General features: G+C 45.5%; 2 protein-coding genes across 2 annotated transcripts in view; one reads left to right on the forward strand and one right to left on the reverse strand.

Moving 5' to 3' along the window:
- The first annotated feature begins 365 nt into the window (after positions 1 to 365).
- LOC147001026 (tubulin beta-2A chain) lies at positions 366 to 4,131 on the forward strand. Its single transcript, XM_085831188.1, has 4 exons — positions 366 to 512; positions 1,751 to 1,859; positions 2,120 to 2,230; positions 2,880 to 4,131. Exons 1-4 carry the CDS (start codon positions 456 to 458, stop codon positions 3,938 to 3,940), a joined length of 1,338 nt encoding a protein of 445 aa, XP_085687314.1. The 5' UTR covers positions 366 to 455; the 3' UTR covers positions 3,941 to 4,131.
- Positions 4,132 to 4,350: 219 nt separating this feature from the next.
- The window catches only part of Bphl (biphenyl hydrolase like), a 35,457-nt gene continuing 17,231 nt past the window's right edge, over positions 4,351 to 22,576 (reverse strand). The window contains exons 5-7 of the mRNA XM_021180335.3: positions 18,076 to 18,207; positions 14,714 to 14,837; positions 4,351 to 4,744 (exon numbers count right to left, since the gene is read on the reverse strand). Coding sequence (XP_021035994.1) covers positions 4,657 to 4,744; positions 14,714 to 14,837; positions 18,076 to 18,207 — 344 coding nt within the window. The 3' untranslated portion in view covers positions 4,351 to 4,656. The remainder of the gene's footprint in view (positions 4,745 to 14,713; positions 14,838 to 18,075; positions 18,208 to 22,576) is intronic.

Consider the following 22,576-nt stretch of genomic DNA (forward strand, 5'->3'; position numbering starts at 1 on the left):
GCATTTTCATTTCTGGGCTCCATATCCAAGAGCGAGGCCACACCTGTCCTGCTACTGGGGAGGCAGGAGCCCCATCTCTAGTACTCGGAATGGTGGGAAGTGAGCAGTGTGGGAGCAGAACCAGAGTGTAACTTAAAGGTCTCGACAGTAGACAAACACCTCAGGTGGACACTGAGGGGAAGCAAGCAGGACTGGCTGGGGGACGTAATAACCCTAGGAGGCTGGATACAGACGGGTGCCCCATACCTCGCACCGCGCCCCGGCTCCCTCTCGCGGTGCCGCAGTCCCCGCCGCGCCGCCCCTCGGCTCTGCCCCCATGACGTCAGCGGGACTGGGCGGTCCCTGGGTATAAAAGGCGGTGCTGGGGGAGGGCGACTGGTCTTTTGCGCTCCTTAGCCCTCTGTCCACGCACTGCTCCGAGGGCAAGAGCCTCCACCCCTTCTACAGCCAGCACCATGCGCGAGATCGTGCACATCCAGGCGGGCCAGTGTGGCAACCAGATCGGCGCTAAGGTGGGCTCATCCCTAGGGAGGATATGGATGAGGTAGCCTCATCCGGTCAGGGTCCCAAGGTTGTGTGGGGAGAGGGGTACGGGGGGGGGGGGTGTCGCGGAAGCAGGCCGAGCCTAGGGGATCCTGAGGAGCCCCGGCTGGTGTCGCATTCCACCGCTGGCTACTGGGCGGGCCGGGTCCTGAAAGCCGACCAACTTGCCAGGATGGGTTTGACAAGGGTGTCTTAAATTAAGGTCCATTACATTGCTTTGGGTAACAGCCCTTCTGCGGGGTGCAGCTGACATTAGTCTGGTTTTTTTTCCGTGTCTGAAATTTGGGTTGGGGTGGGTCACTACATGTATTGAAAAAAATCTCATGTCAAATGTAATTCATATATATTGTATATATATATTTCTGTCATTTGAATGAAAAAAATGCAGTGTCATTGGGTTGACAGATGTTACAGAGGCGTGTCTTTGGGCCAACAGACGAGGGTGTTAGACAAATTCTCTAACAAGGGCTCATTTAGATGTGACATAAAACACTATGGTCCTCTTTCTCCTTTGCAAGACTGCTTGGAATGGGGGCTGTGAGACCCGACGGCAGCGGGGAGACAGCAATGGGTATTTAACATGGGTGTGGGCGGGTGCCTGTACAAGGACATGGTCTCTTTCAACACCGCCATATTGCCCACCCAACCTCTCCACTCCCTTTCCTGCTGCCAAGTCACAATGGAGGTTACATCCTGAGGATGGCCAGCTTTTTCCCGGAGCTGCCAGACGCCCTCTCAGGATTGTACTGCCCATCCCCGAACATTCCTAGCCAGGGTCAATACCCGAAGCCAATATGTAGGTCAGTGGTATAAAACTGGGCTGTTGAAAGCTGTCATGGAGTCTGTGCCAGCAGCCATTGATCCCTGGAGGCACAGGGGGCGGGGCACCTGACTTTCCCTTCTGCCTTTCCCATCCATCAGCCTGTATGTGTAACATTCAGCCTTGCCTGGAGTGATAGAAAGCAGCTGCCTCTGCAGTTCTTGGAGATCCGCTGTGCCCACTTCCTTCTGCAGGCTCCTCCCAGCCCTGCATCTGTGGTCATAATATGGCTGATGCATTGCGCATTCCCAAGACCCTCTGCAGCAGCAGCTGCTGCCCAAATACATGGAGGCCAGCAGCCCACCAGGCTCTTGCCCTGCTGTCTGACAGAGACCTTTCTGGTGACAGAGAGATTCTAAGCATGATGTGGGATTGTCTTCATTTCAGTTTTGGGAGGTGATAAGCGATGAGCATGGCATCGACCCCACTGGCAGTTACCATGGTGACAGTGACTTGCAGCTGGAGAGGATCAATGTGTACTACAATGAAGCTGCTGGTAAGGGTTTGGATGGCAGTCTTGCTTTCCATACTGTGGCAGAGAAAGCAGCCTACCAGCATGCAGACAAGGAAATGGGTTTTTTGCATATTCATTTTTTTTAAAAAAGCACTTCATAATTCCTGAAGACCTCTGCATGCTTTGTGTCTCCATTTTCTTTTTCCTCCTTTGTCTCAATGCTGGGATCTCTGCAATGAATTCTTTTGCCATATCCATGTCCTTTCTCAAGCCCAATTTTAAGTCAGCTCTTGTCCCCACAGGCAACAAATATGTACCTCGGGCCATCCTAGTGGACCTGGAGCCGGGCACCATGGACTCAGTGAGGTCGGGACCATTCGGCCAGATCTTCAGGCCAGACAACTTTGTGTTCGGTATGTCGTCATGCTCCATGAGAGCTGGCCAGATGACTCACTCCCTTCCTAGCAGCCGTGGGCTTTACAGTTCTGTGTGCAGCATCCAGCTGAGCCTGTGTCCCACAGACCACAAGTCCTGGCCTAACCTAGGCAGCTGACAAGATCATGTCTGTGGTCACTCTTGACAGCTCAGAGGAGAGTGTAGGCCTGGTAGAGGCTGTGCAAGGCCTCTGTGAGGAACATTGTCTGGGGACAGGGGAGGAGCGGATGAAAGCCTTTAAAGAGGGCATTACAGGCTGCAGGGGATTTCAAAGGACTTCTGATGCCAGGCAACCACTCCAGTGACCAAGGTGAAGCTCAAATGCTTACAGCTGCCTTCCCTGCCTCTTTAATTATACCTAATTAAGGGTATTTACAGAATGCTCTCTGTGCTTAAGTTTAGAAGCTACTGAGTATTGTTAAAATGTGTCCTCTTCCTTGATTCTTACTTTATTATGATCCCCGAGGTTTTTGAGGTCACTGGATACACTGACAATATTTCTTTCCCATAAAAGTATATCTAAAAGACTACTGAATGTTTTCTAAGGCCACTTCTACCATTTCCTCTACAGTCCAAGGACACCACCCTGGATTCCTAACTGTCTAATATTCTCTTTTTTTCTTTCAGGCCAGAGTGGTGCAGGAAATAACTGGGCAAAGGGCCACTACACAGAGGGGGCCGAGCTGGTGGACTCTGTCCTAGATGTGGTGAGGAAGGAGTCTGAAAGCTGTGACTGTCTCCAGGGCTTCCAGCTGACCCACTCACTGGGGGGAGGCACTGGCTCAGGCATGGGGACCCTGCTCATCAGCAAGATCAGAGAGGAGTACCCAGACCGCATCATGAACACCTTCAGCGTCATGCCCTCACCCAAGGTCTCTGACACTGTGGTGGAGCCCTATAATGCTACCCTCTCAGTGCACCAGCTGGTAGAGAACACAGATGAAACCTATTCCATTGACAATGAGGCTCTGTATGACATCTGCTTCCGCACCCTGAAGCTGACCACACCCACCTATGGCGATCTCAACCACCTGGTGTCAGCCACCATGAGTGGAGTGACCACCTGCCTGCGCTTCCCAGGTCAGCTGAACGCAGACCTGCGCAAGCTGGCCGTGAACATGGTGCCATTCCCACGCCTGCACTTCTTCATGCCAGGCTTTGCACCTCTGACCAGCCGGGGCAGCCAGCAGTACCGAGCCCTGACAGTGCCCGAGCTGACCCAGCAGATGTTCGACTCCAAGAACATGATGGCTGCCTGCGACCCTCGCCATGGCCGCTACTTGACCGTGGCTGCCATTTTCCGTGGCCGCATGTCCATGAAGGAGGTGGATGAGCAGATGCTCAACGTGCAGAACAAGAACAGCAGCTACTTCGTGGAGTGGATCCCCAACAACGTCAAGACAGCTGTGTGTGACATCCCTCCTCGTGGCCTCAAGATGTCAGCCACTTTCATTGGCAACAGCACTGCCATCCAGGAGCTGTTCAAGCGCATCTCGGAGCAGTTCACTGCCATGTTCCGGCGCAAGGCTTTCTTGCACTGGTACACGGGTGAGGGCATGGACGAGATGGAGTTCACCGAGGCGGAGAGCAACATGAATGACCTGGTGTCTGAGTACCAGCAGTACCAGGATGCCACGGCTGATGAGCAGGGCGAGTTCGAGGAGGAGGAGGGCGAGGATGAGGCTTGAGAACTTCTCAGATACATTGTGCACCCTTAGTGAACTTCTGTTGTCCTCCAGCATGGTCTTTCTATTTGTAAATTATGGTGCTCAGTTTGCCTCTGTCAGAAATTCACTGTTGATGTAATAGTGTGAACCTCTTTCAAGATCACAGTATTGTCTCAAGAAATCTATATGAATAAAAAAGCATGTGTATAAAATCTATGGTCCTTTTCTCTTCAACATTTTTTTTTCTGAAATAGAAACTTTCAGGGTGTATTAGCATTATGGGACTTCTGCTTACTGTTTTAATTGTTAGCATTCCTGGTGCCCTATGAACTTGTCAAGTCTAGGACTAAGGCAGAAGCTTTTAATTTCAGGCAATAAAAGTATGTTCTATATTTAAGAAGTCCTAAAATAGCAAACAGGAACACTACAAGTGTTTCCCATAAATTTTATTTGAAAACAAATCATGGTAAGAATTTACTTATAGACAACGATAGAGAGTTAATGTTAAAAATGGAAATGTTCATGTTTTTGCAGCTATTGAAGCTATAACCTGATTTTGGTATGCTATTTTTCCTGTTTGCATAGAGTCACATTGCAGGGAAGATAGAAAGCCTGGCAGGACTGTCTTGTGAGCCGAGGCCAAAAGCAAGGGAAGGTGTTTTGGAGCCTCCAGGTAACAGGCAATGACATGGTCCTTTAACACAGAATCTCCCGGACACCAGCGGTCTCCTGGACTTTCACTGTAGAAAGTCTTCTACCAACCTGTTGAATTCATCTGCAAAGCGCAAGTGTAAGTTGTGCTTGCCTTCCGGCATCAGGTGCAACCTAGGAAACAGCAAACTTTTGATCAGTGGTGTGGATGCATTAAAAGTGTTTTCCCCTCTTCAGCAGTTGATGGGAATCTCTCAGAACCAAATAAAGTTTCCAGGAATGTGAATGTCAGGTGAACTCCCTTGGCAGTTCTGACCACCTCCTAAGGTAAACCATGAGGCCTTCACTGAGCAGTGAAAATACGTGTGGAATCACATCAGGAACATAAATGGTTTGACAGGAAAACGGTGGAGGTAGTGATCTGGTAATTACTTTAAGAGTCCATTTTTAACCAACTTGATTTTTTAAAAGACTACTGAGAAAATGACTAAAGAATAATAGGGGTGATAATGATTGGCTGTAACCCTAATTCTTCAAAAGAAAAGATGGCAAAAATAGAAGGTCAGGATTCACTGACTTGCACAGGTGAGTTCTTTTTGTGGTGGGAGTGGCGGGGCGGGGCGGGGGGAGGGAGGAAGGGTGAGGTATCTGTCTAGTGATAGTGCTAAAGCCAAATAGGAATTCTCAGCCAGCCTTTGTCCAAGGTTCTAAGGACTCCTGTCAAGTTCAGAGTACAGAGCAAATATGCCTGACTGCGGCCAGCAGTCAGAAGGAGAAATGCCTTAGGAATTTGGGGTGGGTGTTGGGGCTCAGCAGCAGCCATGTGTGCAGAAGCACTTCTGCAGCTGTCGCATCATGTCTTTGGTGGGCCCTTCTGTGCTGGAAAGGCTTTTTTCCATTTAATGTGATTTTAGTCAAAGGGGGAATGATTTTCGATCTTTCAAAAAAAAATACGATTTAAAAAATATTTTATTTAGTAGCTTCTAAAATGTAGAAATAAAGTTTAAACAAAGCTTTTAAGTGGCCAAGCCCAAGTTCAAGCCATGTTGTCAACAGTGACAACTGGGTGTCAAAGGAATTAGACTGGAGCAAAATCACAATGACTACAGTCTGCACTTCTCTGATCTCTTAGCAAGAAGGCTGATATTCTCAGCCATTCAGTAGGAGGACTCTGTAGGAAGGCAGCCCTCCTCAGAAGATGCTGGGTCTCTTGCAACTCTGCTGTGACTATGGCAGGGTTGGGACAACCAAGACACTCAAATGTAAAGGAAATACATACTGTTGGTCTCTTTTAGGGGCCACTGTAATATTATGCCTAGTAATAATAACCAGAACATTTAGACTTAAAATGTGCTACTTAAAAGGGATAAAGTGGGCTGGTGAGATGGCTCAGTGGTTAAGAGCACTGACTGCTCTTCCAAAGGTCCTGAGTTCAAATCCCAGCAACCACATGCTGGCTCACAACCATCTGTAATGAGATCTGACTCCCTTTTCTGGAGTGTCTGAAGACAGCTACAATGTACTTACATATAATAAATAAATCTACAAAAGGGGGGGGGAATAAGGTTTACCAGCCCCACAGCTAATCCAGCAAGAATTGGGCTGCAGGGATGCTCAAAGCTGCAGGTCTTAGGACACAGAAAGGACTCAGCTTCCCAGGATGCTGAGGTAACAGAAGGACACGTATAGGCCAAACTATGACCACTTAATTAAGCTGGCTTCAGAAGCCAAGAAAACCTGACCCAACCATCCTGAAGTACATCTAGGGATGCCAACTCAACCACCACCTGTTCTGCCCCATTTCTACAATTTGCCTGATCCCATTAAAAACAGCTGCGGATCCCTTTTTTAGCTATGAAGCCTGATGAAACCTACAGTTTTTCTACGTCTCTGGATCTTGGGAAAGTAAACATGAGATTCATTATATTAAAGGCATGAGAAAACTACCTTAGATTCTAGATCGGTGTATTAGTATATTAATCTATGCAAGGGTAGACAGCGGATGAATGTATGACAGACAGTGTTGAATGGATGGATGGATCGATGAATGGATGAATAGGTGGGTGGGTGGGTGGGTGGGTGGATGGACAGATGGAAGTATAAAGAAAATTATTCTCCTTGATGCCTTTTCATTTTTTTTTTGTTTTGTTTTTTTGTTTTTTTTTTGGTTTTTCGAGACAGGGTTTCTCTGTGTAGCCCTGACTGTCCTGGCACTCACTTTGTAGACCAGGGTGGCCTCGAACTCAGAAATCCGCCTGCCTCTGCCTCCCGAGTGCTGGGATTAAAGGCATGCGCCACCACGCCCGGCTCCTTGATGCCTTTTCTTAGTGCAAATCATCCCTTCACTCTGTGTGGAGCCTACTGTGAATTCTCTTGGGAACAGGACCAGAACAGCCAGGCATAAACACTCGGCCAGGAAGCTACTCTGCTGCTGACCCAGTTCTTACCCAGACAATAAAAGGATACACATGCCTCACTGATCGGCTTTCAAACAATCACATTCTCCAGGAATACTAGTGGGAAAGCCTACCACGAAACACATGGTTCAGATGTCAGTGAAGGGGCTCTGCAAGGTTCCTATCTGTAAGGCAGGGGTCCTGCATGTAGCATGTGGTGTCTTTAGAAAAAGATTCTAGAGCTCTTGGGGAGAAGCTGTTAAGTTGGGGTACACCCAGTGGTCATCTGAGCTCTGCTGACTCAGCCCCTCTTGGTCATGGCGCATGAGATGCTGATCTTGTCATACTACTATTTTGTCCTCACTCTTGGCTTTTAAATGAAGCTGTGAGTGCTGTCTGATAGTGATGGGGCCTAAAGAACATGCTATAGCATCTTCACTCCGAATGAGCACAACAACAATCTTAGTCTCTTGTGAACCTATAAATTGGCCAGGAAGAGTCTATGAGCTTTTGTTTTCTCTGGAAATGAGCGGCTGGTTCTCTGTGAGGGGCTCTTGTCCATCACGAAGGTGGACAGCAGCAGGTCATACACACCCTTTCCTCATCCCTCAATGGCAGAGCTTCAAAGCCATGCAGACCTGCCTGGCCATAACAGACTTTCTATTCAGAAATGGAATGTTTGCTTTTTTGATTATGCCTTTGAGAAAGCCCTAAGAAGACGGGAAGGTGTGAGAACTATGCATTTCTTCCAACTGGTGAAGCTAGAAGGCACTGCCCCCAGACTTTACCCTACTAGACATTTGGGGACAGAGGGGAGGGCAGACAACTCAAGGGGAAGTTTCTTTTAATAATCATAGGTCAGGCATGAAGAAATAAGTTAAATCACTGCAGTGACCCCTGCCCACTCGTGATGGAGCACTTCTACCAGCTCTGCAGGGTTAATTATCTACTGTGGTGTGTGGAGGATGAACCTGTCAAGACTCCAGGGATCTGACGACTGGGGCTACCAAAATGGACATACACTATGGAGGTCATCAGTGGGTGAAGGGCTTTATGGAAGCAGCATGACCTCTACACTGGCAGCTACAGCTCCCCTCTCCCACCAGCTGTCATTCTTCACCTGAAAAATGATGCTTGTAATGGTACCCCTGAGACTATCATGGGGATCAAAAGAAAGATTGCATGTAAGGCATATGCACTGTCTGTAGGCATTTTTTTCTTTTAAGGAAATGTGTTTAAGATTTGCCTGGAAAGGGTCAGACTTTGTTCCTTTTGAGTCAAAAAGGCCTCAGCCCGGAGTATTTCTTTTTGAGGCAAACAGGGGACTCTAGCTGATCGCTCTCCCATCCTTCCTAGGGCAGAGGTGTTGGGGAATGTTTTACACTTGTGTTCAGATGCGGATAACTGTGCCCAGAGATCTCCTGTCTCAGTGTTGTGTAAAAACTGTTTTCCATCACCTCTGGTTGGTTAATACAGAGCTGATCAGTCACTAGCTGGGTAGGAAAGAAGGGGGCACGGCTTCCAGTGAAGAGGTCCTGGGTGGAAAAAGGAGGGAGAGAGAGTGGAGGAATGAGGTACCAGGAGAGAATGGAGAGGACAGGTGGAGCAGGAGCAGCCAGAGAGAGATGACAATGGCAGGTAATGTCAGGCAATACCACATGGCTTGGACGTTGCTGGAAATAGGCCAGGCCAGCATGGTCGGGTTAGAACAGTTGAGAACCCTGCCCAGCTATAGTGCGAGATGCTTATTAATAAATATACCAAGTCTCCTTGCCATTATTTCAGAGCTTGTGAGGGCATAGAAAAGTCATGAACATTTACAGAGAAGTCATCAGGTCATGGGGGCGGGGAGTGGGGAGGTTGGGAACTCCCAGCAGGGTGAGGTATACAAGCAGGGGCTGCAGCAGGTGCCTTCCATTAGACTCTCCCTCCATCAGGACCTTGGTCTTGTTTTGCTATCTGGCTGAGTAAAGTGTGAACTGGCTCCACCTTTATGCTCCAATTCACACTGCTCCAGCAAGCTGGGAGCATCTAGCAAGTCTAACCATCTCCCATTGGTGGCTAGACTTGGAGAGCCAAAGAAGCAGCAGAAAGAGGGCTTCCCTCCCTTCAGTGACCCAGACCAGAAGCCAGTAACTAGCCCACCCCCTACCCAGATGGCCACTCCTGCCACATAACTCCACTAATATAACCTCCAGGAAAGCCTCCTCAAGATCAAGAACGCTGGAGGGCCTATCAGCCCTTCCTCATAGCCATGGTTAACGTCACATATCAATTTGACTGGGTCTCAGGGTGCTCAGGTGTTTAACCGGATGTTATTGTGGTTGTGCCTGAGTGTGTTTGAGGATGACATTAAAACCTGATCCATAGACTGAGTAAGGTGGTTATTGTCCTCCCTCGTGTGAGTAGAGCAGGTTCAGTCTGCAGAAGGTCAGCTAGAGAAGCTAGCACCTATGCTTTACACACCAGAAAACAAGAGAGATGTCATGTGCAATGAATGCTCTAGGGCACACAGTCAAATGGCACTCCAGTGCTCTTAGTTCCAATGTCACAAATGCTATTCAGCACCCTTTTATTCCCAGAGAATTCTCCCTTAGGTTCTCCCTTTGGCTGATACAACCCTGCAGTGTCCTTCTGTAAACATTGATTTTACCCCTGTTCTCTCCTGCTTGCCTTGCTCCCAGGCCTGCCTGACCATGTAGCTGGGCCACTGCAGAGTCTGACCTCTGTGTGCATACTGCTCCTGCTTTGCACATGCTTTCTGCCCTTCTCTCTTTCTACGTTCTCCCTCCCCCAACAGAGCCTTTAAAATAGGCTAGATTAGATCTGAGAAAGCTATTCAATGGGATAAAAATCAAGTCACATGCTGAGAGCTGTTTAAAAAGGTATGAATAAGGAATCATGTGAATGTGGGGGTAAGGAAGCTTCCCTGAGGGGGAGATGCTGAGCTATGACGTGAAGGATAAGGATACTGGGCAAGCAGGAAGGAGTAAGGGGCATGGAGGTTTGCCACTGGAGCTGAAATGCAGATTCTGGTTTTTGTTAATTCCTGATATCTGAAGCCTCCTCAAAACCACTTATGGAATGATCCCCATCCCCTTCACATGCTGAAAATCTCAGTATCTCTAAAGGCGTGACTTAGCTCAAAAGATTGTTATATCCTGATCCGTTATGACTAATGACCTTAAAAAAAGGCAAAGTGGGTAATAGGACCAGATGAAAGATTGTCTCTGAGCAGGGGAGCAAGGATTCTGTCAACAGTCCCTTCCTGGCTCTAGAACTAGAGAGGATCAATGTTTGTTTTGTAATAGATTCCTGTCTTCATAAAGCTGACATATGTTGACAATATTGAGGCTGGGGGTGTTGCTTAGTGATAGAATGCCCTGATCTTATCCCCAGCAATGTAGAAAAAATTAAAATGAAATACCATAAATTAAAAATGCATCTGCTGGACAGTGGTGGCGCACGCCTTTAATCCCAGCACTTGGGAGGCAGAGGCAGGCGGATTTCTGAGTTCAAGGTCAGGCTGGTCTACAGAGAAAGCTCCAAGATAGCCAGAGCTTCATAGAGAAACCTTGTCTGGAAAAACAAAAGACAAAAAAACCAACAACAACAAAAAAACCAAAACAACAACAAAAATGCACCTAATATATCTATATTGCTAAACACCACAGCTTAGCTTTGCCTACCCTAACGATGCTTAGAATGTTTACATCAGTGTATAGCTGGGTAATATCATCTCCTATGTCACAGACCCTAGTTCATAATAAAGTGCTGAGTGAGAACTTCATGTAGTTTAGTGAACTCTGAACTGAACATGGAAAACCTATGGTTGCAACATGGAAAGCCTAGGGATGCTCTGATATTACTGCAGAGCTGAACGTCTTTCTGAGAGGACAGCTAAGACAGAAACTCTAACTTCACTGAAGCAGCCCAGCTAGCTGTTTCATAGCACAGTGGCTTGACCTTGCTGAGGACTCACATTCTCTCCAGTTAGTCCAGCTCTGCTGCCTCCAAGAGCCTCTTCACACCGGCTCTAGAGTATGATGGGTGCCAATTAACATTTGACAAGATTTCCAGATAGCTGCTGGGCTGGCTGTAATGGGAAGTGTCCACCCAGAGGATGGCAGACAAGACAGGAGAGAAGCCAGAAGGGTGGTCTGGCTAGGCAGGGGCCCTGAGACTAGGGTCACGGCAGGAGGACTCCAAAGACAGGGACTGTTACCCTCACTGCTGCGGTCAGAACAGCTCTTTTTTTTTTTTTTTTAATTAGAAATTTTCTTTATTTACATTTCAACTGTTATTCCCTTTCCTAGTTTCTCCTCCAAAAATCCCCTACGCCCTCCCCTCTCCCCCTGCTCCCCAGCCCACCCACTCCTGATTCCTGGCCCTGGCATTATCTTATACTGGGGCATAGAACCTTCACAGGACCAAGGGCTTCTCCTCCCATTGATGAACGACTAGGCCATCCTCTGCTACATATTCAGCTAGAGCCATGAGTCCCACCATGTGTACTCTTTGGTTGGTGGTTTAGTCCCTGGGAGCTCTGGGGGTACTGGCTAGTTCATATTGTTGTTCCTCCTATGTGTCTGCTAATTCCTTCAGCTCCTTGGGTACTTTCTCTAGCTCCTTCATTGGGGGACCCTGTGCTCAGTCCAATGGTTGGCTGAGAATATCCAACTCTGTATTTGTCAGGCACTGGCAGAGCCTCTCAGGAGACAGCTATATCAGGCTCCTGTCAGCAAAATCTTGTTGGCATATGCAATAGTGTCTGGGTTTGGTGGTTATTTATGGGATGGATCCCCAGGTGGGGCAGCCTCTGCTTGGAACTTTGTCTCTGTAACTCCTTCCATGGGTATTTTGTTCCATGGGTTTTACACAATAGCTTCCTGGGAGAAATGCAGCTGCCTAAAACTAAAACCTTAAAAACAAAGGCCTCTTTGCTTTTGAGAGGCTATGATTCCTCTCCTCTGAAGAGAGAAAAGAGAAGGGAGGGAGACAGACTGGCAAAGCTGGAGGCTGGTCTCCTTCCAAGGCAGCAAAAGCCCCAGTGGTGTGACTCATACATAGTAAGTGCTTCTTGGAAAAAACCTGTGAGCACAGAAAATGCTTTTAAGTATAGTTAAAGGCACCTCTGGCGAGGTGTCCTACTGTCCTGCCTCACAGCAGTTGCACAGCAGGGGTTAGCTGCTCTCTGAACCAAGTTTCTTTCTCTGGGATCCCAAAGAAGCCCCCTGTGGTCTGGTAGGTTCCCACTCAACATAAAAGGCAAAAGGAGTGGAAAATACAGACTGTTTTTAGAGAACCGTTGCTAATAACATTTTACCTCTAACCCGTCAGCTCCAAAGGATAGTGATGTAAGAAAATGATTTTCCACCAAATGCACAGGAAGGGCATATTTTTCTTCAATATTGATGTATTCTGTTGCTAGGAAATAGGTTTGGAACAGAATTCCTAGGCCAAACCATTTTAGAGACAGACGTTTAATGAGCTTGGCTTTTTAAGGGAAGTCTCTGCATTTATAATGAGGGTCAGAGTAGGAAAACCAATCATTTCTGAAGCAGAAAACAATTAACTAGGCCACCTAGCATCTCACTAATGGTATGTTCATAAGAGGCAGTTGTGCTATGGTGAAAAAAAATATGTTTTAGGAAAATCCAGGACTTGTCGTTTATCAACTAAATGGCTTGAAATACTGTTTAACATCTGTTCTCATCTACAAAATGGAACAATTTTCCCTAAGTTTGTAGTGAAGTGTAATAAGTAAAATATTTTAAAAATAGAAAACGTTACATGGAAACATCACATTGCTCCCTCTAAATATATAAAATTAAAAACATAGAAACTGAGGTGTATAATTGAAGTTATGGCTATTTGTGGGTTCTTTTTTCTTCTATCTTTTCCCACCCCTCTTCTTCCTCCCTTTCAAGTCCCTAACACTTGATAGGAGAGAAAAAAAGAATAGAAAGGAAAGGAGACAAAAAAAATCATTATACTACTTCCTGCTGATTAGGGGCATCAAGTTCCTTAGGGCAAGTTTGATCTTGCCAACAGAATATCTAATTTCTTCTTTTCATCTCTTTGCACATGACTACTTGACAAACTACATCCAACTACCAGTTGGCCAACTAGCCCCTCCTCTCAGGCCCTAGCATTTAAATAGCCTCTGAGAGGTCCCCAGAATTCCAATATCACACACTCACAGAAACTATATTCTTTTTTTTTTTTTTTTTTTTTCTTTTTTGCTTTTTTGCTTTTTCGAGACAGGGTTTCTCTGTGTAGCCCTGGCTGTCCTGCAACTCACTTTGTAGATCAGGCTAGCCTCAAACTCAGAAATTCACCTGCCTCTGCCTCCCAAGTGCTAGGATTAAAGGCATTCGCCACTATCTTCGGTTGGCAAAATCACGCCCCTGTTAGAGCATGGGGCAAATCACAGTCAGTTGCTGTGGACAGTCTGAAGCAGCTCCATACCCCACATCTGGGATTAAAATGAAAACACATTCTTATAATATTTATGTGTTTTAAAGAAACCAAAATTCTCACTCCAGAGGTGCACCGAAAACAGCTGGGAGATTAATAAGAAAATAAGCTATTTGAATTTTGTGCCACAACCATGGCTTGTATTTATTTTATAAAAGTCAAGTTTGAAAATGCCATATTTATTATGGACTTCTAAATTTTTGTAAAAATCCTCTATGTTTACTCACAGTGTACTTTCTTTCTTTCTTTTTTTTGTTTTGTTTTTTTTCCATATTTTTTTTATTGGGTATTTAATTCAATTACTTTTCCAATGCTATCCCAAAAGTCCCCCCCACGCTCCCCCAACTCCCCTACCCACCCACTCCCACTTCTTGGTCCTGGCGTTCTCATGTACTGAGGCATATAAAGTTTGTAGTTTCAATGTAACTTCTACCTTAATTTTTCACTTACTCTATACTCTTCCCAAAGCAGTTGCTATTTCTGCTCATATTCTTGTGTTTGCCTAACTCAAGGTTGAACGGATATAGAAGAATGTAGTGGAATGTGAAAAATGAAGAGAGGTCTTTTAATGTAAAATTATAAATATATGCATATAGTTCATATATATAGACCTAGATATATGAATTGCCATGTAATTATATTTTGTTGTGGAATAAGAATACCCCTTCCCCTTATTTCCAAATCCCCAGAGAAGCCCACAGTTAGGCAGTGGAGCTGTTAGGGTGCCAGCTTTCCCTTCTGAGCTTTGGGGACTCAGGCACATGGAGGGGCTGACTACATATTTAAGGTGGTTATGACTTGTAAAGTTTTACAACATAATTTTAGTGAGGAAACATATTTCAGAGCTGAATACAGAATATGACTATATCTATATGGGTGGTGACCAAAGGATAATTTGCTTTCTTGGTTTGGCTTTATGAATATTTTTGTTATAATATTGTTATTGTTTTTAAATGAACTAAAAATCCCAAGGCATACTGAGTTGTTACCAGTGCTTGCTACAAATGTAATGTGACATTCTTGTTACAGAATGCAGTGCCTGGGAAGACACTGGCCTCACTGTGCTCAAAGACATTTACCAGGATCCTTCTGCTGAGGATCCCCGGAGCTCAGAGCTCAGGTCCTCTGTGCCTGTGGTACTCTCTGACCAAATGAGGAACCGTATTCTAAACTACCCTTCTCCCACTTCTTCTCCTTCCTATGTCTTCTCTTATTTCCTTAGAGGTTTTGTGGTGCCCAGAAGTCGTGAAGCTGTAAGAAGACTCACCGTGACCCTTTCACATGCTGGAGAAGGAAGTCAGCATGAAAACGTGGGACCAATGGGTCCTTCTCTCCATGCACAATGAGGGTAGGGCACTGGACCAGGGGCAGCAAGTGCCGGCAGATGTTACCTGAGAAACAAGACCGTAGGAGTCAATTGCCTTAGCACAGTCACTCTGCAGAGATGCACTGTTGCAAAAGGCACCAAAGGCTTGGTCCCCAGAGAGGTGCCATTAAGAAATAGTGAAAGGCCAGGTGTGGTGGCGCACGCCTTTAATCCCAGCACTTGGGAGGCAGAGGCAGGCAAATTTCTGAGTTTGATGCCAGCCTGGTCTACAGAGTGAGTTCCAAGACAGCCAGGGCTACATAGAGAAACCCTGTCTGGAAAAACCAAAGAAACAAACAACAACAACAACAAAGAAGTAGTGAAAGCCTCAGAATGTGGCCTTGTGGGACGTCCTTATTCACTGGGGACATGTACCTGAAGGGGATTGTGGAACCCTAGCCTATCCTCTCTTCCCTTCTGCTTTCTGACTTGGGAAGTGACTGGCTGCCTCACCACAGATGCAAAGCAATATGTTCATTGGCTGGAACCTCTACAACAAGCCAAAGTAAGGCTTTTCTGTTATCTTAGGTGTTTTGTAATGCACTGACACACACGTCCCTCTGCATCTTGGCTTTTCTATCAGTGGAAGCAACCTGATCTGGGATATCTTCCAGTATCAACATTATTAGGCTTTGCTCTTCTTTTCCTGTGCTCTGTCATCTTGTGTTGATGCTCTACTAGTAAACGAACAGTGTTTCTTGAGTTAAGTTCATTATTCATGTAAAATGATAGAGAAATCAAACAAGCAAACAAATCCCCCACAAGTCTTATATTACAGAGTCAGCCTGTCAGTGACATGGATGCTATCCAGCATTTGAAGCCTTTCCCTTTGAGTTTGTGCTTCAGTGGCTGAAGCCTAGGCAGTCCTTGGGCTGTGGGAACTTCACAGTGAAGTTAGCCTGTATGGGGAACACAAGCAAGTCTCCTGTGCTTGTGTCTTCATAACACTCCTGATGGTCACACCTTGGGGGCTCCTTGCCAGCTAGAGCTTCATTCTCAAACAGCAATAATCGCAGTTGCCCGGGACTGTTACGAGGCTGCACTTACAGTCAGAGGTGCTGAAGGTTCTGCTTATCCATCCCAGCAGCTTCTTCCTTCACTCCACTCCCATCTCTGCCTGTACTGAAAGGAAGGTGCTAGAGCACTGAGCTGGCTCGGATCCAGTACACGAGGCCCTGCCCTTCTCTTTGGCTGGGGTTTGCTCTCCTCCAAGGGAGCACCACCAGTTGACTGGGTCTCTGAAGCACAACACTCCAGTCACTGGGCAGCACACACTTGCCAGCTGTATGAGGTGATGCTGCTGAAAGCCAGCTTTGCCACCACATGCTGCAGCAGAATCTGTTAATGCATGCAACACTTACACTTCTTGAGCGGTGTGGGGGAAGACACGTTTTTTACTGGACTGGTACTCACTATATAGACCAGGCTGGCCTCAGCCTCACAGATTCACTTGTCTGCCTCCTAAGTGCTAAGGCACATGCCACCATGCTAAGCTAGTACTTACATTTTAACTCATTCCATACCGACAAACATTTGTAAATTAGATGCTTTTTTTTAATAACAGTAATAGCACTTTCATGATAACCATCTGCAGCACTCTACCATAAATGAATGCATATTATCTCACTTAACTGCACCCCCCAGCCTTTATGAAGAAGGTATTAGTATGTCCTCCAGAAATCAAGTCACTGCACAAAGCCATCCTGACAGCAAGCCAAGACCTCAAACCCAGGCCTGGGAGACCCCACAGCTGTACAATTACCCATGCCAGACCAAGTGTCTCTAAAACTGAACACACGGCCACAGAGAAAAGACTCCCGTTAGATCAGTAAATACAGAAGGCAGATGAACTAAGTCCTGCTGTAAGACGATTTCTATATTGGATTTTCTAGTCAGGATGTATTCCTGAACTGTCCATTTAACAAGTTTTACACTGTCATGGAGAGCTGTCTCATGTGGCTTTGTGGCATTTTTTATTCTGTTGTTTTAAGGTACAAGGAAACACATTTTAAAGATTTGTTACTATGCATGGAGACTGCATTTCTACAGGATCACAGTAAGGCGTGGATTTGTTCTTTTGAACTTAAAACAGACATGTAACATTTCCAAAGTCCCTTTCATTGCAAAAGCTTTGACAGTACAGAAGATTCATGCTGGAAAGGATTATCTAATAGATTAAACTGCCCCTTTAGACACAAGCATCCTATAACTGAATGTCCACCGGATTAATCTCAGCTACTCTATTCTTGCAGCAATTACAAAGATAAAAAGAGGAAAGGGGGCAATAGAGGGAGTCTGAGCAGCTTGCTGCAATTAGGGTCTTAGTACTCCCCCAAGGCTCCTGTGTTAGAGCTTGCTCCTGAGTGTAGACAAGAAGGGAGGCGGTGGAACCTTTAAGAGGTGGAGCATAGTGAAAGGTTATAGGTCATTAGGGGTGTGCCTTTGGAGGAGAGGTAGACTCTATATTATCCCTCTGTTTCATTTTTGCCAATGAGGTAAACAGTTTTGCCTTGCCAAACTCTCCTATCATGATTCAATGCACCATCCAGCCTAAAAGGCAGTCAGTTTCTCAAGTCATGGCCAAAAACCCCCAGAACTAAGTCACAATGCACTCTTCCTTTCAGAGAGCTGATTGTTCCAGGGACAGAAAGCTGACTAAACACACAGCTATGTAAAAATAAACTTAAGGGTGGTAATTCTTGCTGGGAATCTTGTTAAAATTTTCAGATAAACAAAAAGAGGTATTTGTCCACAGCTAAGGTTACATCACTTGGTTCTGAAGATGGAAAGAGAGTTGAACAGTCTCTTCGCCCTCCCCAGCTCTGCTGGGGCTGAGGATCATGGCAGAAGCGTCCTCCTGCTTTGTTCCAGAAATAAAATGAGCAGTGGGTGGACCCATTCAGACAGGGCAAGTTGTCTGTATGGTGGCTCTCTTTCTAATGGCCTCTTCTTCAATTAGAAAGTAGAAACAGAGGTTTCTAGAGAACAGATTTGTGCAGACACATAAGCAAAGGACTGAAGGGAAGTGAAGAGATTGCTGTGAGAGCCTCAACACAAACCTTTATTCACACGGTCCTGTCTGGCATTTACACTAATTACACAAGGACTCGTATTGTGCAGGATAACCAGTGTCCCTGTTCACCCTATAACAGTGTGGGGATAATGGGTGGGTTTACTTATCATGGAGGAATGCAGGGAAGCCAAGGGAGGAACTCAAGCCTGCCCTGCAATTAGCAAAGGAACCATTAGTCCATGCAACATACCCTCTGGCAGATGTTTAAACTGGCTTATGCCATCCACCCAGTTCTCACAGGTTTTGGCAAAGTAGTCATATCCATACAGGGCTTCCAGGGGTTTCCTTGCCTTCTCACTCCATTTAGAAACATCTCGGATACCTGAAAAACCAAAGTGTAGATAAGGAGGAGTCTGGTCTCCCACTAAAGTATTACCCAGAAGTAAGCCAAGGGCACCTCTGGGTCTCACGCTCACATCCCTCTGGCTGGGAAAGCTTTCCCCAGCACAGGCCTGGCTCACTCACATCCTCTAGGTCTCTGCTCAGATGTCAGACAGCTCCACCCCCACCCGCATGCCCTCTGTGACTTTCCCTGTCCATCTGCTCTGCTTAGCACTTACCGCTGCTTGGCAGGGCTTTCTGCCTTATGCCTGATTGTCTATCTCTCCCCCCCTTCAGGATGGGGTCCCAGTGCAAGGGTTTTGCTTTATGCCTTGCTGCACATAGACACTCAGCTGAACCTCCCACTAGAATAATATGATAAATCATTAGTGGGTGAATGAAATCAGAATCGAGTTGAACGCTTTCTGCTAAAGTAGCAAGATAAATGGAAACATTTCTCTAATTTGTGTCTCCAGAGTAAAATGACATTATAGTTATTTTTTAGTTCCTAGTTTAGCTCTATTTTCCCCTTTCTTATCATCTTTGTAATCGCTGTAAGAGTAGAGCAGCTAAGATTTAATCCTGGAGACATTCAGTTACAGAATGGTGTAACAGTTTCCTCCAAGGCTGAAACATTTCATCCTGGAGAAAGGTCCCTAAGCAGGAAGGTAAACTACTCAAAAAAGCACCAGGAAGTCCCTGAAACTGACCAGATTCACTAGGGCCCTCCTTGCCAAAGTAAGCAATAAAAGCTGAGATTTCCCGTCAGATTAAAGAAAGCTGAACTGCAAAGAATATTCTCAGAGAAAAGCTGCAAAGAAAACTGAGAGTGACCAGCTGCTTACAAGCAGCAGAAACCAGCCAAATTGCCTAGAAGAGATTTGGACCCACTGAGGCACCTGGCTCACTGAGAAACAAATGAATGGTGCATGTAAGTTCTGTTCAAGAGAATGTGTAGAGATAACAAGTCTAAACTATATTATAAATGATTACTTCATAAGAAAAAATAATAGGCTAACCTCTACGTTTAAAATAAGGCAGCAAATGTGATTTACTCCACCTGATCTTTTCTGTAGTTCCTTTAGCACTGTGATCAAGATACTGGTGCTCTTGAACTTACTAAATGTGGTGTTTGAAAGTATTTAACCTGTGCATTGTTAAGGACACACCACAAAGGTCAGGTGACACCGGTAATACACACTGACATCAGATGGTATTTTCTTCAGAGTACTGACAGCTCCCAGCACCTGGTAGGCTTTCAAGGTATACTCACTGAATGGAAATACTCAAATGTGGGAAATCATTGTGATTTACAGCTAAACTGCATTCTGAAGGAGGTGCCTATCTCTGCCTCTGAAAATTGGTCTAGATGTTCAGAGGGAAGACAGTGTGGGTTGACTGCAGAGACTAGGATGGTTGAACTGCTTGGTAAAAATGTGAAAGATTTCAGAGAGGGGTGTGTTTAAGTTGGTTAAAAAAATTAAGAGGGGGTAGACTTCAGAATAAGTAATGGAAAGTTGGTAGAGTGAGAAAGAGGCTAGCAAGATGTGATGAAAGTCCGGAGGGAAGGAAGTTCAATGGTAAGATATTTGCATTTGTGAAGCTCTATGCTTAATTCCTAGTGCCACTCCTATCCTCTAAAATATAGTAATAGTAAGTTAAAAATTGCTGTGGATACCTGCACTCTGAGCTGCCTGGGAGAACACACCCTGTGAGGGGCCATCATGCAATACAACAACCCCATCTTTCATAGAATATAATTATTAAAACAAATCTTTCACAGGGGCCGGAGCGATGGCTTAGTGGTTAGTGAAGAGCACTGGCTGCTCTTTCAGGGAACCCAGGTTCTATTCCCAGCACTCACATGGCAGCTCTGTAATTCCTCTTCTGGGGGATACGATGCCTCTTCTGTCCTCTGTGGGTACCAGGCATGCATGGATGCAAAACCCTCACAAACATAAAATTTTTAAAAAGTTCTTTTGTATGTTTGAGAAATTGTATATGTGGAAACCAGAGGACAGCATCAAGTGCTATTCCTCTTCAGAAACTACCTGTGATGAGACAAGGCTCAGGGGTAAGGCTCAACTGGCTGGTTATGGAGGCCTATCTGATTTTTTCAGCACTTGAGCATGCACGACAAGAACTTTACCAACTGAGGTTTCTCCCCAAATCCATGAAATGCAATTCTTATTATTTAACAGAGCCACAGTAACTAGTGAACATGTATGAGTGAGTCCATAAGAGAGAGAGCAAACCCTGAGAACAAGGCCAAGGGGGTGGGGGTGACTCAGGGTGGGGCTGCTCCGGAGGTCAGACAGCCATCAGCAAGGAGGAGCCAAGGCCAATCTAAATTCATGCTCATTGTTTCCAGACTAGAGTAACCAGCTGTCACTTGTCATGTGGCCTGTGCAGCTAGCTGTCATTGATTTCATGGGACCTCATCCACTGGACATGGTGGGAGTGTCTCCACCAACATGAGGTAAACCAGTTGTCCATGGGGAAGGGAGTGTACAAACTACCTGGTAGATTTGCCCAACAGTATCTGAATACAATCCAATGGTGGAAACCAGCATAGTTCAATTATGCCAAAAGGGCTGAATTATAATAACTAAATATTATATTTAAAAAAAAAAACCTTTAGGGGCTAGAGAGATGGCTCAGCACTTAAGAGCACTGGCTGCTCTTCCAGAAGACCCAGGTTCAATTCCCAGCATCCACATGACAGCTCATCAATGTCTGTAACTCCAGCTTCAAGAGTTCTGACACATTCATACGGATACATGTAAAATAAAAATAAATAATAAAAAACCTGAAAAATCAATTAGGAAAAACAAATTCCTTGTGATGTGACAGCAGAGAAAAGAGAAGCTTCCAAGAACCCAATGGGTTAGTGCTTAGCACAGTGTCCCCTGCTAAAGCATAGGTACTTCAGCTGGGAACAGAATGAGGTTCTGTTAGTGGATTAATTTATGTAGAGTTTTGAAATGAGAGATGTCTATGGGAATATCAGATCTGCGGTAAACCTTCAGGACCGCAGAGGAAATAGCAAAAGATCTCAGGGCAGGGAAATGCAGCAGCTGTGTGGGGAGCTCGAGGTCTTACAGTGGCTGGGGTGCAGGCTTGGAAGTCAGACGGATTGCATAGGAGTCCCAGTGCCTAGACATACAGTTGTGTGAAACTGGGCAAGTTACTTAACCTCTCTGTGCTAATTTCTGAATCAGAAACTATGAATTATATTAACCTGCTAGAATAAACCGTAAGAAATTACATGGAATTTGCCAACAATGGTGTCTGGCATGTAACAGACTCAAAAAGTTTCTTTTGCATTTACATATTTACTTCTGATAATTTCTTTGAAGAGGAAGTCATTTCTGTCCCAAAGCATAATCACTACCCAAAATTTGTCATTATGCTTCATAGGCAAGTGCCCAGGATAACCAATTGAATCAAACTGTTTGCTGATTCAAAACAGAATTTGGATCCCCAAAGAAACTGATATATCCCCCACCCCTTTCTTTTAGAGCATATAACCCATGCCAAACACTAGATCCATAATGAAAACTTATTTAGTTCAGCACCAAGAAAGTCTACTAAGTTCCTGTTTCCACCAATATATACTTAGATAATGTTGTTTGAATGCGAATAGACCCTAAAAGCTCATCTGCTTGAATACTTGGTCCCCAGCAAGTGGAACTGTTTAGGAAGGATTAGGAGGTGTGGCCTTGTTGGAGGTGGTGTGTACTGAGGGGTGGGTTTTGAGGCTCTAAAAGCCAATATCATTCCCAGTGAGTTCTCTCTGCCTCTTGCTTCTGGATCAGATGTGAGCTCTCAGCTACTGCTCCAGCATCATATCTGCTTGCCTGCTGCCATGCTCCCCACCATGGTGATTATGAACCACAAGCCCCAAATTAAACACTTTCTTTTATAAGTTGCTTCAGTCATGCTGTCAGAAAAGTAACTAAGTAACTAAGATGAAAGATACAGCTTTCACCTTAAGAGTCTTACAGACAGGGCTTGCAGACAGCATCCAAGGTATGGCAGCTGCCTATTCATAAGAAAAGCCACCAGGACTCCTGGTTTCTTGAAACGGCAGAGCGCTGAACTCTACAAATGCTGTGTTCTCCCATGATGACATTTATTGCTAAGTAGGCCCAGTAAAAGAGATTGGAAAGAACTAATGTATACCAGAACAATTAGAACACACTGCAGTGGGGCTGCCAGCATCAGTCTTCACTATGTGACGTATTTTAAGTAAAACAAGAGCACATGGCATGCAGGGATGGCAGCAAGCTGACAGTGAATCTGTTGCCCAACATGGTTTCTTAAGGCAGACAGGCAGGTAGCATACAGAGCATGATAGACACACTGGA

This window comes from Mus caroli, unplaced genomic scaffold, assembly GCF_978045245.1.
Source record: "Mus caroli unplaced genomic scaffold, Mus_caroli_1 scaffold_15, whole genome shotgun sequence".
NCBI classification, from domain to species: Eukaryota; Metazoa; Chordata; class Mammalia; order Rodentia; family Muridae; genus Mus; species Mus caroli.

What these genes read in the sequence shown, in the direction of transcription:
- LOC147001026 (XM_085831188.1), top strand. Translation starts at nt 456, where the DNA reads ATGCGCGAGATCGTGCACATCCAGGCGGGCCAGTGTGGCAACCAGATC. An exon ending in GCAACCAGATCGGCGCTAAG is followed by an intron (nt 513 to 1,750) that starts GTGGGCTCATCC and finishes TCTTCATTTCAG; the next exon opens with TTTTGGGAGGTGATAAGCGA. An exon ending in GCCAGACAACTTTGTGTTCG is followed by an intron (nt 2,231 to 2,879) that starts GTATGTCGTCAT and finishes TTTTTCTTTCAG; the next exon opens with GCCAGAGTGGTGCAGGAAAT.